Source organism: Tachysurus vachellii, chromosome 5 (assembly GCF_030014155.1).
Source record: "Tachysurus vachellii isolate PV-2020 chromosome 5, HZAU_Pvac_v1, whole genome shotgun sequence".
Classification (NCBI taxonomy): Eukaryota; Metazoa; Chordata; class Actinopteri; order Siluriformes; family Bagridae; genus Tachysurus; species Tachysurus vachellii.
Window position 1 is genome coordinate 122,507 of NC_083464.1, and position 18,114 is coordinate 140,620.

The 18,114-nt window shown below is 39.8% G+C and overlaps 1 protein-coding gene across 1 annotated transcript; it reads right to left on the reverse strand.

Annotated features, from left to right (window-relative positions):
* Positions 1 to 432: 432 nt before the first annotated feature.
* Positions 433 to 17,491, reverse strand: eps8l1b (eps8 like 1b). Its single transcript, XM_060869417.1, has 15 exons — positions 17,358 to 17,491; positions 15,410 to 15,511; positions 14,192 to 14,250; positions 13,891 to 14,014; positions 13,625 to 13,713; positions 13,468 to 13,542; positions 12,866 to 13,014; positions 12,284 to 12,416; positions 11,213 to 11,268; positions 8,976 to 9,075; positions 8,667 to 8,792; positions 5,861 to 5,999; positions 5,614 to 5,779; positions 898 to 1,030; positions 433 to 823 (listed from the first exon to the last, which is right to left on the reverse strand). Exons 2-15 carry the CDS (start codon positions 15,495 to 15,497, stop codon positions 737 to 739), a joined length of 1,524 nt encoding a protein of 507 aa, XP_060725400.1. The 5' UTR covers positions 15,498 to 15,511; positions 17,358 to 17,491; the 3' UTR covers positions 433 to 736.
* Between the last annotated feature and the right edge of the window lie 623 nt (positions 17,492 to 18,114).

The following is an 18,114-nucleotide window of genomic DNA, read 5'->3' on the forward strand; positions in this document are numbered from 1 at the left end:
CGGTTTCCTCCCCCGGTCCAAAGACATGCATGGTAGGTTGATTGGCATCTCTGGAAAATTGTCCCTAGTGTGTGAGTGCGTGAGTGAATGAGAGTGTGGGTGTGTGCCCTGCGATGGGTTGGCACTCCGTCCAGGGTGTATCTGTTGTATCCTGCCTTGATGCCCAATGACGCCTGAGATAGGCACAGGCTCCCCGTGACCCGAGGTAGTTCGGATAAGCGGTAGAAGATGAATGAATGAATGTTAGCAGAAGACAAAAATCTGGGGCTATAATGGGCACAGACTTATACAAACTTGACAATTGAAAATAAAAGGGAAAGAATTACCTAGTGTTTTTTCCCCCAATATTCTCATGAACAAAGTGTTGGAGTCTACAGATCATTATTTAATATAACAAAGAACTCCAAATTGAGTTATTTAAAATAACAGAAATTCACAGAAATTATTATAATTTAATAATGTGCAGTCATAAATTTTACATGAAACATTTACATTTAGACTCATATACTTTAGACAATTATACCGTATAATGGTATAGGATTTGTGTATGCATGTGAGGAGCAGTTTGTTATGAGATATACAGACTGTGTGTGTGTGCCTGTATAAACGCATTAAATAAATGCAAGTTTTTTTTTAGTTAAGCCACACCATGTACACCACTGTATATATATAAATTGCATCTGCGGTTTTAATGAGGGGGTGCAGGAGGTTTTGGTACGTTGGAGTATGACACATGTTATAGAGTTCCACTCTCAGCTGTAAAGTCCACTTTCATCTTCTGTTTCTCCATTACTGTCTCCAGCTCTGTTGCCTTCCTGACATCCTGAGAAAAAAAACACTCATCATTTATAAATAACATTGGTGTGTGTTTGTGTGTATGTGTGTCTGTTTGTGTACCTCCAGCAGTGATTTCTGTACGGCAACTTGGCTGTACACTCTAGATCCTTCTTCAGGAATCACAGCACGAAGCTCCTCTTTATTCAGAGAGAAGAGCTGAGCTCCTGTTAATACACGAAGACACTGTACAGTCCTACACACACACACACACACACACACACACACAGATTAAATAACTTATGAATAAGCTAGTAATCATTTATCAATTTTATAGAAGAAAATCATCGTTTCGCGGCAAGATCCCACGCTCTCTGCGGAGTTAACTCTCTGTGCCCGGCTAAAATAGGACGGTTGCGTCAGGAAGGGCATCATCGTAAACCTTTGCCCAAAAACTCAAACATGTGACCTGAATGATCCTCTGCAAGCAGCCGAAAGAATTACAACATAATAATCATTCTGGATGATTCACACAGGCCACTATAGTGAAGAAGTGCAAAGACCATGAAAATTAAAGCAAATTATAGTGACACCAATAAGAACAGTTAGGGTTCTATTTCACTGTAAGGATAGTATTCTCAATGTGATAAACAGGGATGGGTTTAAATTAGCATCATTAGACAGGTGAACCTTTTTATTTAAATTCTTTCCTCATCGTTGGCCGATAAAGTCCAGTTCAGAGTGGCTCGGCTGGGGAAATCTGTTAACAGCTTCTTCCATCTGAGCTGACTATTTCAGTATTTAATGGATGGTCTACTCTAGCAGAGTTGCAGTATACCATTCTTTAATAATGGATTTAATGTTACTCATCATGCTGAACAAAGATGGGGATATTTTATAAACAAAAGCCTTATTGCTCCTTGGGTTCATGGGAGTCTTCAATGTAGCACCCCTTCCCCCTTAGGTTTCTTCCCCTGGCCTAAGATCTGTAGGGCAGCGTGCTGAGGGGTTCTGTTACTTTACTTTCTGTGTGCTTTAACTCTCTACATTTGATTATACTGTCTTCTGGTAAAGTAGGTTCCTGACTTTTGTATACTATCTGTTTAGCTCACTTTGTTCTAGAGTAGTATGATTTGAATTGTGTTTTATTCTATTCCATTGTTGATTTTATAGTGTTGGTCTTTGTTGTTCTCTCAGCTGATTAATCAGGAGTAGTTTCAGTCTACCTTAAGGTGTGAATTGTGGGCAGGGCTTACTCATTTAAATTGAAGGTTCTGTAGCGGTTTGTAAGTATCTCTCTCTCACAGTGTAACATTAGTGTCTAGTACTGTTTTGATATATTCTACCATACCTTAATTCTCACTCTTGTTTGACTGCAAATATGTGCCTTAAACCCATCTCTGTACTCAATTACTACTCTCGCAGACGCTCTCATCCACAGAGCAGAGGTCACAATCCCAACAACCTCATCTACCCTCCTCTGTTGTGTAAGTCTCAAACAGTGGTGGTAGGTGGGCTCTGGAATTGCCAGTCTGCTGTGAAAAAAAGCTGATTTTATCTCTGCTTTAACTTCCCATTACTCCTTTGATTTTCTTGCGCTAACAGAGACCTGGATATCCCCACAGAACACTGCTACACCAGCTGCTTTATCCTCTGCCTATGCTTTCTCTCACTCACCACGAGAAACAGGCAGGGGTGGTGGTACAGGTTTATTGCTGTCAAAGAGATGGTGCTTTACACCTCTCCTCTTGTCTCATTTAACCATCTCTTCTTTTGAATTCCATGCCATTTCAGTTACCTCTCCAATCAACCTTGTTATCATTGTTGTTTACCGCCCTCCTGGTCCCCTAGGTGACTTCCTGGAAGAAATGGACACACTGCTTAGTGCTTTCCCTTCCGATAGCTCCCCCCTGACAGTGCTTGGTGACTTCAACCTCCCCTCTGACAAGCTACATTCTTCTTCCCTCCTGTCTATTCTCAACTCATTCACCCTCACACTCAACAGCTACATACCCACACACAAAGGAGGCAATGTCCTGGACCTGGATTTCACCAGTCCTTCTCCAGCTACAGATGTGACTGCTACCCCACTACACATCTCTGATCATCACCTGGTATCCTTCACCATCACTCTACCTATCCTACCTAAAACTACTTCTCACCCCCTCACTCTTACTCGCCGGAACCTTCACTCTGTCTCCCCTTCTTCTGTAGCTTCTGGCACTCTTTCTTCCCTTCCTGATCCTGAGTCTTTTTCACTAAACTTTTTCACTTATGTTCACTAAACCCAAGAAAACTTCTCGTTCTGCTCCTTGGCTTTCAGATGTGCTGCGCAACAATCAAAGAGAGCTAAGATCATCAGAGAGAAAGTGGAAGAAATCACAACTTGATGCAGATCTTGATTCGTACCGAACACTTCTTGCCAAGTTCTCCTCAGATGTGACTTCTGCCAAGACTTCCTTCTACAAGGAAAAGCTTGAAGCTTCCTCACATGACCCTCGTAAATTCCACAACATCATCTCTTCTCTGCTCAACCCCCCAGCTCCACCTTCTTCATCCTCCCTGACTGCAGAAGACTTTGCTTCTTTCTACCAGGAGAAGATTGAGGAAATCTGCCGGACCTTCACTTCAGCCCTGACTGCACTTACATCTCAGAGTACAGATTCCCCTACACCTTTGTTGTCGCATTTCTCAACTGTAGCAGCAGAAGAGATTTTACAACTCATCCAGTCTTGCAATCCTACCACCTGCCCATTGGATCCACTCCCTTCCACTATGCTCCAGACCATCTTGCAAGACCTTCTGCCCTTCATTTCCACTATCATCAATAGATCCATAGCATCTGGTCAGGTACCAACTACTTTCAAGAGAGCAAGGGTTATTCCCATCCTAAAGAAACCTGCTCTGGATCCATCAGACATCAGTAACTACAGACCGGTATCACTTCTCTCGTTTCTTTAAAAAAGTCTTGAACACATTGTCTATAATCAACTGTCTGTCTATCTCGCACAGAACAACCTCCATGACCCCAACCAGTCTGGCTTTAAAGCAGCTCATTCCACAGAGACAGCCCTTTTGGATGTCTCTGAGAAACTACATGCTGCTAGATCAGCCAAACTGTCATCTGTCCTTATCCTCCTTGACCTTTCAGCAGCGTTTGATACGGTCAACCACAAGACTCTCTTGTCCACCCTCAGGAGTCTTGGGATTTGCGGATCAGCTTGGGAATGGTTTGCTTCCTACCTGGAAGGACGCTCATATCAGGTAACATGGAGGGGAGTGACATCTGCTTCACGCAGACTCTCCACTGGCATCCCACAAGACTCAGTACTTGGTCCTCTTCTTTTCTCCTGTATACTCACTCTCTTGGTGAAGTTATTTCCTCACATGGGTTCTCTTACCACTGCTATGCTGATGATACACAACTTATCTTCTCTTTCCCACCCTCAGATACCACAGCTTCTGACCGGATCTCAGCATCAGTTAAAGCTCAATCCAAGCAAAACTGAACTGCTGTTCATCCCAGGTGATTCATCCCCAGGTCATGACCTTGCTATATCCTTGCACAACGATCTGATCTCCCCTTCAGTCACAGCTCACAACTTTGGGGTAACCATGGACAATCAACTGTCCTTTTCCTCTCATGTTGCTAATGTGACTCGCTCATGTCGGTTTCTTCTCTACAACATTAGAAGGATTCGGCCATTTTTGTCCACACAGGCTGCTCAGGTACTTGTTCAGTCTCTTGTCATTTCTAGACTGGATTACTGCAATGCACTGCTGGCAGGTCTACCTATGAACGCAATCCGTCCTCTGCAAATGATCCAAAATGCAGCTGCCTGGCTTGTTTTCAACCTGCCAAAGTTCTCTCATACCACCCCGCTGCTGCGATCTCTCCACTGGCTTCCGGTAGCTGCACGCATCCGATTCAAAACACTGATGCTGGCCTACAAAGCCAAAAATGGACCAGCTCCCTCTTACCTCAAAGCCCTGATCACTCCTCGCACTGCACCCCGCACCCTCTGATCTACCAGCACTGCTCGACTGGTTCCACCACCTCTCAAGGTAAGAGGCAAGTATACTACAAGATGCTTCTCTGTTCTGGCACCAAGGTGGTGGAATGAATTTCCCCTAGAGGTCCAGAAAGCTGAGTCACTGGCTATTTTCAAGCGGCGGTTGAAGACCTACTTATTCAGGAAGCACTTCAACTAGCACTTCTTTCCTTATCTTTTGCATTTAAAAAAAAACCTTTGACACTTTTTCATTGCAACAAATGTTTTAAACTCATGGTATCTTAAGTATGTAACTTAGTGAGCCAGCATTAATGTATTCAATGTTAGAGATTTAAGCACTTATGTACGTCGCTCTGGATAAGGGCGTCTGCCAAATGCTGTAGATGTAGATGTTACTGTGTGTCTCCTGACTGTATATTATTCTCCTTCCCTGGTACCACAATACTGTCCTAGTTGAAAGACTCAGAACCTAGACACACAAACTGGCCGCTTCACACAAATGAGCCGATTAATAAATGGAAAAAAATATGTAGGAACCTGAAGGTTCCGTCTTTGAGACTGAGATCAATCCTTGGCCAATTCAGTATAAGTTGACAATTTAATCATACAAGTCCATTCAGTTAATAAAGATGTGTTTAATGTTATCTGTTAACAGGTTAAAGCAGTTTGTCACGTAATAGCTTCTGTTTTGTGGTCACCTTAGTTGTGGAGGTGTGAGGCAAATGTACTAACCTAATTTAAGGCTGATTTATGAAATAATAATAATAATAATATATATCAATATATAATGTGTGTGCTTGTGTGTGTTCTGTTTTTTTAAACTTACGGCTCACTGAAGCCTTTCCCATGTAGCCAGGCCTCAACCTCTGCAGGAGGAGATTTATAGTCCAGAGGAAGTGAGGTATCAGCAGAGCGATGGATGACCAATGGACGAGACAGGCCTGCTTTTCCACTGGTCAGTCTCTGCAGGAGTTCATCATTAACCTGCATCACTAAATGCATCAGAGAGACACATTCAGTATTGGGTTGGTTTTTGCATTGTGTATATATTTAAGAATATATTGTATTTGTGCCTTTCTCTGTGTCCTCAGGCAGATGTTGAGGTGGAAGGGCAATGCTGTGTGGTCGTGAGCTGTTGAGGGCAGAGGTCATGCCAAGGGAAGAGGGCAGAGGTAGAGTGCTTGTCTTCTGCATTGGAGGTAGTGCTGGACCCTATGAGAAAGACAGACAGACAGAGTCAACCTGCATCTTGCCATTCTACTGTGTCAAATGTACATTCACATCTAATGCTAGAGCTTTATCAATATGAGATTATCAGTGTCTTTATTGATAGAGGCTTCAAAGCAGTTTTGTATGTTGCTCTGCATAAGGGCAAGAGTTTGAGAAGCTGAAACACATCAAAAAAATAATAATAATTCCAAATGAGACAATTTTCACAGTTCCAGAGAGAATAACATTAAAGGCGGGGTGCTTAATGTTTTAATAATGCTTCAGAAAACTGAGTCGGGCCGACAAACAAAACAAACGTGTAGCCAATTAGCAGAAAGGGGTGTGTCTTGTCAATATGCAGCGGAGAGAGGGTTCAGTGCACATGTATGCCATTAGCTAAAAGTGATTGAAACATTGACATGGCAGATACCTGCCATTACCTCTGCCTCAGGTTCGAGGTGTTGAACATTGTCTTTCGCATGAAACGGAGCTAAACCTTTCACGGTACAACACAGTACTACAGAAACACATTTGTATTACCATAGTATTACTCATTGTGTTCATTTATTGATAAAAATATTACCTCGGCCAGCTTCCCCAGCAGGTTCCGCCATAATAGTTGCCTGGGTTGCGTATGTATGTGTGGGGCGGAGCTATCAAAACAGGGGTGACACCCATTTGGGTTAGAGACGTGTTTGTTTAGGTGATTTCAAATGTCAACATTCGCTTTCAGAGCTCTTGCACCCTGCCTTTAACTGTTTTTTAAGACTGAATTATCAATTGTGTAACAGAGATATTATAGATTGTTTTTTAGAAGGATGTCAAGGTGGAATCTCCTGTGTGCCATGATGGCACATGTTGGCATCTTCTGTAATATCTGAGATTTTTCAGGGTGTATTTAAATAATTCTAGTAGCAAAATAAAGGTAACGTGAGTGAGACTGAAGTCATTTGTTCAGTGTTGTCACTGAAAGATAAAATATTTACAAAAATGTGAGGGGTGTACTCACTTCTGTCAGATACTGTATGTATATGTCAGATACTGTGTATATATATATATATATATATATATATATATATATATATATATATATATATATATATATATATGTGTGTGTGTGTGTGTGTGTGTGTGTGTATACAGTGGGTACGGAAAGTATTCAGACCCCTTTAAATTTTTCACTCTGTTTCATTGCAGCCATTTGCTAAAATCAAAAAAGTTCATGTTATTCTCATTAATGTACTCAGCACCCCATCTTGACAGAAAAAAACAGACAAGTAGAAATTTATTAAAAAAGAAAAACTGAAATATCCCATGGTCATAAGTATTCAGACCTTTTGCTCAGTATTGAGTAGAAGCACCCTTTTGAGCTAGTACAGCCATGAGTCTTCTTGAGAATGATGCAACAAGTTTTTCACACCTGGATTTGGGGATCCTCTGAAATTCTTCCTTGCAGATCCTTTCCAGTTCTGTCAGGTTGGATGGTGAACGTTGGTGGACAGCTATTTTCAGGTCTCTCCAGAGAATGAAACCAGTTGTCCTGTCCCTGCAGCTGAAAAACACCCCCATAGCATGATGATGCCACCAACGGCAAAAAGATGAGACCAAGACTGAACTTTTTGCCGTTAATTCTAAGCAGAACGTGTGGAGAAAACAACAGTGAAACATGGTGGTGGCATCATCATGCTTCGGAGGTGTTTTCTCCACACGTACTGCTTAGAATTAACGGCAAAAAGTATCTTATAAATAAGAGGATCTTATTTCTCATAGTCTGGGAGTCCTTCATGTGTTTTTTTGGCAAACTCTATGCGGGCTTTCATATGTCTTGCACTGAGGAGAGGCGTCCGTCGGGCCACTCTGCCATAGCGCCCCGACTGGTGAAGGGCTGCAGTGATAGTTCACTTTCTGGAACTTTCTCCCATCTCCCTACTGCATCTCTGGAGCTCAGCCACAGTGATCATTGGGTTCTTCTTTACCTCTCACCAAGGCTCTTCTCCCACGATTGCTCAGTTTGGCTGGACGGCCAGGTCTAGGAAGAGTTCTGGTCGTCCCAAACGTATTCCATTTAAGGATTATGGAGGCCACTGTGCTCTTAGGAACCTTGAGTGCTGCAGAAATTCTTTTGTAACCTTGGCCAGATCTATGCCTTGCCACAATTCTGTCTCTGAGCTCCTTGGCCAGTTCCTTCGACCACATGATTCTCATTTGCTCTGACATGCACTGTGAGCTGTAAGGTCTTATATAGACAGCTGTGTGCCTTTCCTAATCAAGTCCAATCAGTTTAATTAAACACAGCTGGACTCCAATGAAGGAGTAGAACCATCTCAAGCAGGATCAGAAAAAATGGACAGCATGTGAGTTAAATACGAGTGTCACAGCAAAAGGTCTGAATACTTATGTGATATTTCAGTTTTTCTTTTTTAATAAATTTGCAAAAATTTCTACATGTCTGTTTTTTTCTGTCAAGACGGGTTGCTGAGTACATTAATGAGAAATAACAAACTTGATTTTAGCAAATGGCTGCAATGAAACAAGAGTGAAAAATTTAAAGGGGTCTGAATACTTTCTGTACCCACTGTATATATATATATATATATATAATGTATGTGTGTGTGTGTGTGTGTGTGTGTGTGTGAGAGAGAGAGAGAGAGAGAGACAGAGAGAGAGTACCTTGGGTGGTCTTTTGGGCTCCAGACTCTCTATGTGAGAAACAGGCTCCAGAATGTTAAAAGGGACAAAACCAACTTCATTAAACCTGTTACGACACTTCCACCATCGCTTGGATGACTCAATGACCTAAACGAGCAAGGGAGAGAGAGAGAAACAGACAGACAGAGTGAATGTGATAGGTAAGTATTTACAATTAGTTAAAGGACGGACAATTTAAAGGACAGGTATTCCTTGTGGAAAGACAGGCAGGTGAATTGACAGTTAGATGAGGATATCAGCAATCAGACACATGGATTGCTAGACCCACACCTCCAGTGTATCTCCCTGTAGGACTGAGAGCTCACTGCTGTTCCGAGCCACAAAGTCATAGCTACATCTGTACAGTCTCTCCTTTTGTGGTGCACCATCACTGTGAGGAAACATAGAAAATGTCACATATCTAAAGTATACAGTATACATACACAATGATAAATAAAAAGATAAACTGAGTATTACAGAACCACACTAAGGACTACACACACTGCTGTTATTCATTGTTAAATTCTAATTGAATTTCTATGTGAATTTCAAGGTTTGTTCTCGTTAAAGTCCATGATTTCTTATAATTATAATCCAAATATAATGTGTATATAAGCCATAAAGCATAATCTAATGAGATTAATTAGGGTAAATCAGAACATAATAAAATGCACTCATAATGGTAGTGAATGATTTACTACCCACAGCATTATTATTTATATATGCTACCTCAGGGTACAATTATTCATAAACAAGGTATTCGATTTTATTGTAATGGTGGTGACACATATGTATCAGCAAAGCCAGATATCAGCTTAATAACACTGCTGAATGTGTAAACGACATTTAAACACTGGATACTGAGTAACTTCATCTTAACTTAATTCCAACAAAACAGAACTATATTTGTTTGAAACACAGTTAGGTAGAAGTAAGCTTTTTGATTAGTTACTCTGGATAGAATTACTCTGGATTCAAAATTCACAATGATTAAATTCAAATTGAAATTCAATTTATTTGTAAATACTTTGTCTCAAAGCAGCTTTACAGAAGTACAGAAACAGAAGGGGAATAAATAAATAAATAAATAAATAAATATATTAAGGAGAATAAAAAATAAGAATTAAAATAAATAAATACAAATAAAGTTTAAAATTAATTTAAAAATATTAATTTAAAATTTAAAAAATGCTATATATCTATTCCTAATGAGCAAGCCGGAGGTGACGGCGGCAAGGAAAACTCCCTGAGATTATATGAGGAAGAAACCTTGAGAGGAACCAGACGCAGAAGGGAACCTCATCCTCATTTGTGTGACACTCTACAGTAAATAGTGTAAATGTAAATAATGTCCTTTCTACAACAGTTTATAATAGTGCAAACAAGAGATCCTGAAGATTATCTAATACAACTTGATTTATGAAGTACCTGAGCAAAATTTTAATCTTTTAATGATACACCCCACTTACCTTGACCAGAAGATGCAGGTTCTTCGTTGGCACCTAGATTAATGAAGGCTAGAGTAGGTGACAGATATTTCTCTTCTAATGGCCCTTAGTTATTGAATAGTAATCAAGCATTGCATTAGTTCAGGCAGGCCACGTCGTCAAGCATGCATCAGCTGGTAGTCAGCTGTTTATGACGCGCACCAATCCGGTTACGACATCCATATTATCCGACCCTTTAAATTCCCATTCATTGAGCCGCTTTCTAGAGCATCGCTGCTGCTGCGATTTTAAACTCTGTCCTCCAACCCCGACTCCACCGAGCCGGAACCCGTCGTTTGTGTGAATCTTCATTACGTATTCCCTAACCCTAACCCTAACCCTCTCTCTCTCCCTCTCTCTCTCTCTATTTATTAATTAATTTATTTATTTTTCAGAACATGTAAGTGAGCATATTTAATAATATGCATGATTAATGGTTCTGCTGTTATACAGGGTGTCTATTTTATTTTCTAGTTGACGGGCGCATGGATTTTTGCCCAGAACAGAACCATACCGCCAACACTAACTGTATGCATATCAGATGATAAATCCTCATTTGACAAATGGTCCTGACTGAATTCCAGTTAGTGTTCAGGGTTATGGTTAAGGTATTGTATCATAACCCTATGATACATGCTGCATACATTAAAATGGTAGAACCACCAATATAAGGAATGTATGAGTGACTGAATGTTAGTGTAAAAATGCTGACTTCTGTAAAGCTGTTTAGAACAATACCTATTGTTCAATAATGCTAGAATTTAGTCTAAAGTTGGAATCAAAAGACCCAAAATAAGAATCTGAAAACTGAAGTGTTAAGAGCTGCAGTTTAGCAAACAGTTTCCCTGTTTAGCTGCATGACACCTCTTTTTGCCATGCACTGAATTCTGTTGCCACATTATTGACTCAGGGCAATCAGGATCATTGACTCATCAGGACTCTAGAGCTATATTAGAACCTCACTGAGGGCTTTATAAAATGACCTTTCTATAACAACACGGGGTGAGGTTGAGGTTTATCTATAGTGTTTATTAAACTCACACTTCTGTGTGCATGTTCTGATCAGGAATCAGAAGAGCAGGAGGCTGGACAGAACTCTGTAAAACACACACACGTGCACGCACACACACACACACACACACACATATACAAGCATAATGAAAATAAGCAACGATAAGCACAGTAGCAGAGTATCAGAGTTGTGTTCAAATATTTATCTCATCCTAGGTAGAACATGCAGATGGTAAAAACAATCAGTGGAGAATGTGGTGGTTAACACAAAAGAAAACAATGATAAAATAAGGAAAAGACAGGTCAGACAGGTTCATAGAACATGCATCATGATAATTAATAGGGTATTGTGCAGAGATTAAGCATGAATATAGCTGTTTATTGGAAGTGAGAACAGAAACTTACGTTTTCACAAGAAAAGCTTCCAACAAAGTTAAATGTAACTACAAAGTATGGAGTGCCATCATTATCAAATTATAATGATTTAAGATTAATAAATCACTTCGGTGGCAGGACTCAGCCCGGACTTTGGCCATGTGTTTTTTTTTTTTATGTTCGGTGTTTACGTGTCTGCCCCGCCCTTGTCTATTCCTCCCCGCCTCTGCACACCTGTTCCTTATGTGTTAATTGTCATGTGTATTTAGCCGTGCTGCGTTACTTATGGCGGCGCGGAATCCTCGTTATTTGTCACTTCTTTTGTTACGTCTCTTGTCACGTCTTTGTTCCTGTTTTGTGTTTTTAGTTAATAAATCAGTTTATTTTTATGCTATCCTGCATTTGGGTCTGTTTTTATCCCTGCACCGCTGACACTTGGGGCTGTGCTGTTATATAAATATATATAGTTATGTTGTATAACTTTGGAGTGGTTGATTATCCACCACCCCATAACCGCAGCACACACACTGTTTATTAAATACATAATAAAATATTTTTAAAACTTGATTAGATGTCGAGATGTGGATATTCAGGTTATATACTTTGAATTTTAAGTTATTTTCATCAAATAATTTCATTCTTTTCATTCTAGGAATATAGGAACATAAACCTGTGAAGTTGTACACACTGCAGGGTTTAACATGTGGTTCTTATGATTACCACTACCTTTTCTTCCTCTTCATCTTTGTTGTGTTCTGCTTGGATGGGATCGATCCAGCCCTCAAGCTCTGCCCCAGGTGGTTTCCAACCATTCAGAAACAAAGGAGTGTACGAAGATCCAGAAAAACCTAATGCTGACCTGAGAAACACACATACACATTGAGTGGGTAATAAATGTGTATGAACATTCATACATGTATGAAAATGTACACTATAAAGGCAAAAGTTTGCAGACACCTGATTATGTACTTTTCTCAAACCTTTTCCACTAACTTTTAATCACAAAATGTCTTTATGTTCTGTGTACAAGTCTATGAAGGCCTTTGGGATGAACTGGAACATTGACTGCACCCCCGACCTCCCAACCCAACATCAGTGTCTGATCTCAAAAATACTTTTGGAGCTGAATGAACACAAATCCCCACAGCCAACATCCAACATCTAGTGGAAAGCCTTCACAGAAGAGTTGAGCTTAATATAAGAGCAAAGGAAATAAGTCTGGAATAATGTGTTTAAGAAGCACATGTGTGTGTGGTTGGACTGGTGCCAATATACATTGTATTTGCATTATCCACATAGTGTGTGTACCCTGATTGTGTCCAGTAGCTTCCCAGGGAGTTCCAGAGTGTATGTTCTTGCAGTGTTAGGTTCTCTTTGAGTAGTGTCACTGCACCCACTGTCAACCCAGGACTTCTCACTGATGCTGCTAATGCTGGACTTCCTGTAGTTCTCACAATCTAAACATTTGCAGATGAAGAGCAGGGTACATAAGTTAACAGACAAAGTTTCTACATTTACATTTACAGCATTTGGCAGACGCCCTTATCCAGAGCGACGTACATAAGTGCTTAAATCTCTAGAATCTTCTAGCGAGACAGGGTAGATTGTACAAATGTCTTTTAAAAGAAAGACAGTTTATTTTAAAGAAGTAAAAGGTATATGGGATATATGTCAAACCAAGAAAAAGGCCAACCATAGCATTTGTCATAACAGACATTGCTTTTTTGGGGAACACCGGTAGTATAGTGAAAAAAAAGAAAAGTAATGCCCCTATTAATCTCTCACACACTCACAGAATATTTAAAATCTCATCAGTCAAAATGCTTTTGTTAAATGTAGAAATGAACACAATGCAGTTGAGCTGTAACAATAGAGTTACTGTTTGCACAAGGAGAAGAACACACACTCACCATGTCCAGTGGCTTGAAGATGTGGTGTAGGAGTTCATCTGATGTGGGGTTAGCAATGGCTGATTTTAACCTTGCCTGAGATTCAAAAACATGTCCATCAATATCTCCACCTGTCAACCATCATTCTTAGCAATGAAAAGTGTGTGTGTCTGTTTACCAGAAGACAGAAACTGTATTTGAATTTCTGAAAGATCTGGATGAACTCGGCTTCAGGAGGAATTTTAGCTTTCACACTGAGCAGGTCATCTACACACACACACACACACACACACACACACACACACACACACACACACACACACACATGCAAAAACACAGACACAAATACATACAACCAATCAGTCTGATCACTCTTCCTCTTGCTTGCTCTCTCATGCTCTCTCTCTCTCTCTCTCTCTCTCTCTGTATCTATTTCTCTCTTACCCTCCTTCTTTCTGGTCTTTTTCTTTTTATTGTTTCTCTGTTCCAGGATGATCTGAGCTTCAGCTGCCTGCTGAAGTTTCACCATAAACAATTCAATCTCCTCAAAACAGTGATTTAGCATGTCCTAGATATAACCAGACATAAAGAAAGACAGAGTGAAAAAGTAAGGCTGGGAGAGGGAGAGTGAGTCATGGTGAGTTCTAACAAGATTAATGTGTGAGCTAAAGGTGTGAGTAACCAGGCATAACAGTGGAGAAATTCAAACTGCATAAACACACACACATAATAAAACTCAACTCACCACCTCCTGCTGTGCCCTCAGGAGTGCCTTATCAGGCTGACCGTTTAGCACTCCACTAGCTACAGAGAGAGAGAGAGAGAGAGAGAGAGAGAGAGAGAGAGATTTAAGTTCAGGCTTTAAAAACTGATTTTAAAATTTAAAAAATGTTTAACTTTTGAGAAAATCTCTGTGCTTTTGGTCTGATGCCTCCACAGAAGACTATCTTTGGTTGCTCTAGGTCTGGTGTTATTGGACATTCTGCTGGTTGTCTTTACATCTTGTACATGGCATTTGGTTAGGTTATAGTGCAAGTCACAATACAAAGCTGCTGGTTTGTGGACAAACAGCCATTGTGTGTCTATAATACAGGGCACTGGGCACAATGAGATTTTTGTATACATCAAGAACAAAATGTAGTTTAATTTAATTCAATACAGTTTCATTTAGTGTACTCCCATGCTTTAAACACTGTGGTTTGTTAATCACCCCACCACAGCCTGATCCCACCTTGGTAAATAAACTACAGACAGTGAAGACAGCAAAAAGCATCAAAATGCATTCATAAGGCACCAAGGAAAGAACCAGCACACCCGAACATACTAACACACCTTTATAGCATAACTACAGCCTAGTTCATTTAAAAAACCTAGCTGAGTTTATAACCTAGTAAGTGTTTAAAACCTAGCTCAAATGTATTGCTCAGTACACCTGAATAACAAAGCTGACCTACTGTATATAAAATATTTGTATAGTACAGCTAGCGTGCAAACAAGTTCTATTACTCTAGTACACGTTTCACCTAAACTATCTGTATAATCTAGTACTATAACGTGTAACACAACAGACAGATAGACAGATAATAGATAGATAATTGTAGTGTTATAAATTAATTACATATAATGCAGAAAACCTATATAAATGAACAACAGTATTACCTAGTAAACCTGTCCTGTATATCACAGCAAATCAAACACCTGTTTAAACTTAAAAACGCGTGTCTAAAATATCACACCTGTATAAAATATCACACCTGTATTACAGAGCACACCTGTATAATCCAACACACCCTTATACAATAAGATGCCTGTATAATTTATCACAACTGTAAAGGTTACTGATTGGGCTGCAAACTCCAGCTCATGTATGACTCACAATTATATTATAAATTCCAAGAATGGGAATGGGAAAAAGAAACAGGAAAAGAGTGAGACAAGCAAAGAGACAGTGAGAGGTTCTGACCTTTGATGTTATTAGTGTATGTGTGGTTCGGGGGGAGATTGTACGGAGCCTGTGGATTAGGTGGTCTCGGAATCTGAGATCCTTCCATCTGTAATTGAAGAACTGATAGAAAAACATTTTTAATACACAATCACACAAAATATATAATGGGGTCCAAAGGTCTAAGGACAATAGTGAAAATGCGTATTTTACATACCTTCTGAATTCTTAGTATTTGTATGTAAATACTAAATACCTTCAGTATGCCATCTGATTACATGTTTCAATAGTACAGACATAAGAAAAATCTGACCTTTTGTACAAATCAGTTAACATGTTTAATATCATACATGTAGCCTACATCTAATTATGGACTTAAAAATAGTGCAGAATCTTGAATATTTAAGAATTGAATTTTGTGAATATAGTGAATATTTTACTAGCTCAATGGTGAAAGACTTTGGTGTTATATGCCTTTAACTTGTCTTTAATAACATATCCAAATATATTACAAACACAGCCTTCTTCCACCTTAGAAATATTGCCAAGCTAAGAAACATCCTGTCTGTATCTGATGCTGAGAAGCTAGTTCATGCTTTCATGACCTCTAGACTGGACTATTGTAGTGCATTACTAGGTGGTTGTCCTGCATCTTTAATAAATAAGCTACAGTTAGTCCAAAATGCAGCTGCCAGAGTTCTCACTAGGACAAGAAAGTATGAAGTATGACCATATAACCCCAATTTTATCATCTCTACACTGGCTACCTGTTAAGTTTAGAATTGATTACAAATTGCTGCTACTTACATACAAGGCTCTTAATGGTTTAGCTCCCATGTATCTAACTAGTCTTCTAACACGTTACAATCCTTCACGCTCTCTGAGATCACAAAACTCAGGACTTCTTGTAGTTCCCAGAATATCTGTCTACTAAAGGTGGTAGAGCATTTTCTTATTTAGCTCCCAAACTTTGGAACAGTCTTCCTGATAGTGTTCGGGGCTCAGACACACTTTCCCAATTTAAATGTTGACATATTCCTTTAGTCAGGCATACACATAATACATCCCATAATCTTGTCCTCTAGTACATCTGGTTAAATGCACATTATCATCTAGTGCTTAGCTAATATTATGAACAGCAGCTATGCTAATTCCTCTCCACTGATTCTCTATTTATCTACCCATCCCAAAGCATCCAGAGATTGTACCAGCTCTAGTTGTGTTCCGTGTCATGAAGATTTTGGACCTTCATTGAGAAAAGGACAACACTGTGAGGATCCTGAGTAATCTAGAGCTTTGAGTGGTGTACAGAAGTTTCAAAAATTATGATAATTCAAAAAAGCATAAAAGGTGGCAATATTTATGGAGCAGTTTTAAGTAGTAATAACTAGAATTTCATGGTGAACTTAGGTGTGTGTGTGTGTGTGTGTGTGTGTGTGTGTGTGTGTGTGTGTGTGTGTGTATGTAACGCAAAGTGCAGAATAGATATAGATGAGTAACACACCTACTGGTCTTCTCTATGTTTCACTCTCTCGGTGGAAAAAGCTAGTTCGTATAGTGTGTCTTTAGCAAATGTAGAAAATACCCTGAACACTGTGGGTGTGTATGTGTGTATAACATATAACAGTCATTATTTATCACTGTTTCACACTATTAAGTTTTTCAGACCAACACCTAAACCAATCACACACACGCACTCACACACACTCTGAGACTGAAATGTACTTAAACCCACAGTAACTTTTACTCCATTCAATATGGCACAAAATCTTGGAGTGACTTAATAAGAACATTCTATACACTTTCTCACTCTTTGTCTTGTGCACACACACACACCCACACACCCACACACACAGTTGTTGTTATACACACTTAGACACACAATCTAAAAAACACTAAAAATATTTCAGATAGCAGAAGTAATCAGACACTCTTATACATAAACATACACATAAGTTAAAAACCATACCGTGTTTTGATTCCTTCTTAGAATATTCTTCAAATAGTATAGATCTCTCTCTCTCTCTCTCTCTCTCTCTCTCTCTCTCTCGCTTTCTCTCTCTCTCTCTTTCTCTCTGTCTGTCTCTCTCTAGAACACTCACTTGATGCCCCACCTCTCTGTCACACCTTCTCAGGTTATGCATGAACAGGTGAACAAGTACAGCAGGTTTTTCCACCTTGTCTCTGTTTCGGTGTGTGTGTGTGTGTGTGTGTGTGTGTGTGTGTGTGTGTGTGTGAAGCATGATCAGTAATGTGATACCACACACCTTCATGCCTAATGACCTCTGCTTCTACACACACACACACAGTGGCTAGTTTCAGTCATTTAATTGATAATAGATGAATAGTTAGCAGCCAGAGTTGCTAACTTAGTCAAAAAGTTGCTAATTTAGTCATTTACTCTGAATCTCTGAGGTGTAAAATCCATACATGTCCACACCCTTCGTCCACTTTGTTCAGTCCCTTTGGTTGTGTGTATTTTGCTGATTTCCTTTGGTTGTGTCAACATTTTCAAGAAGCAGCTTCACATAAATGCATATATTACATTCATTCATTCATCTTCTACCGCTTATCCAAACTATTCCCGGGTCACGGGGAGCCTGTGCCTATCTCAGGCGTCATTGGGCATCAAGGCAGGATACACCCTGGACGGAGTGCCAACCCATTGCAGGGCACACACACTCACTCTCATTCACTCACACAATTTTTCCAGAGATGCCAATCAA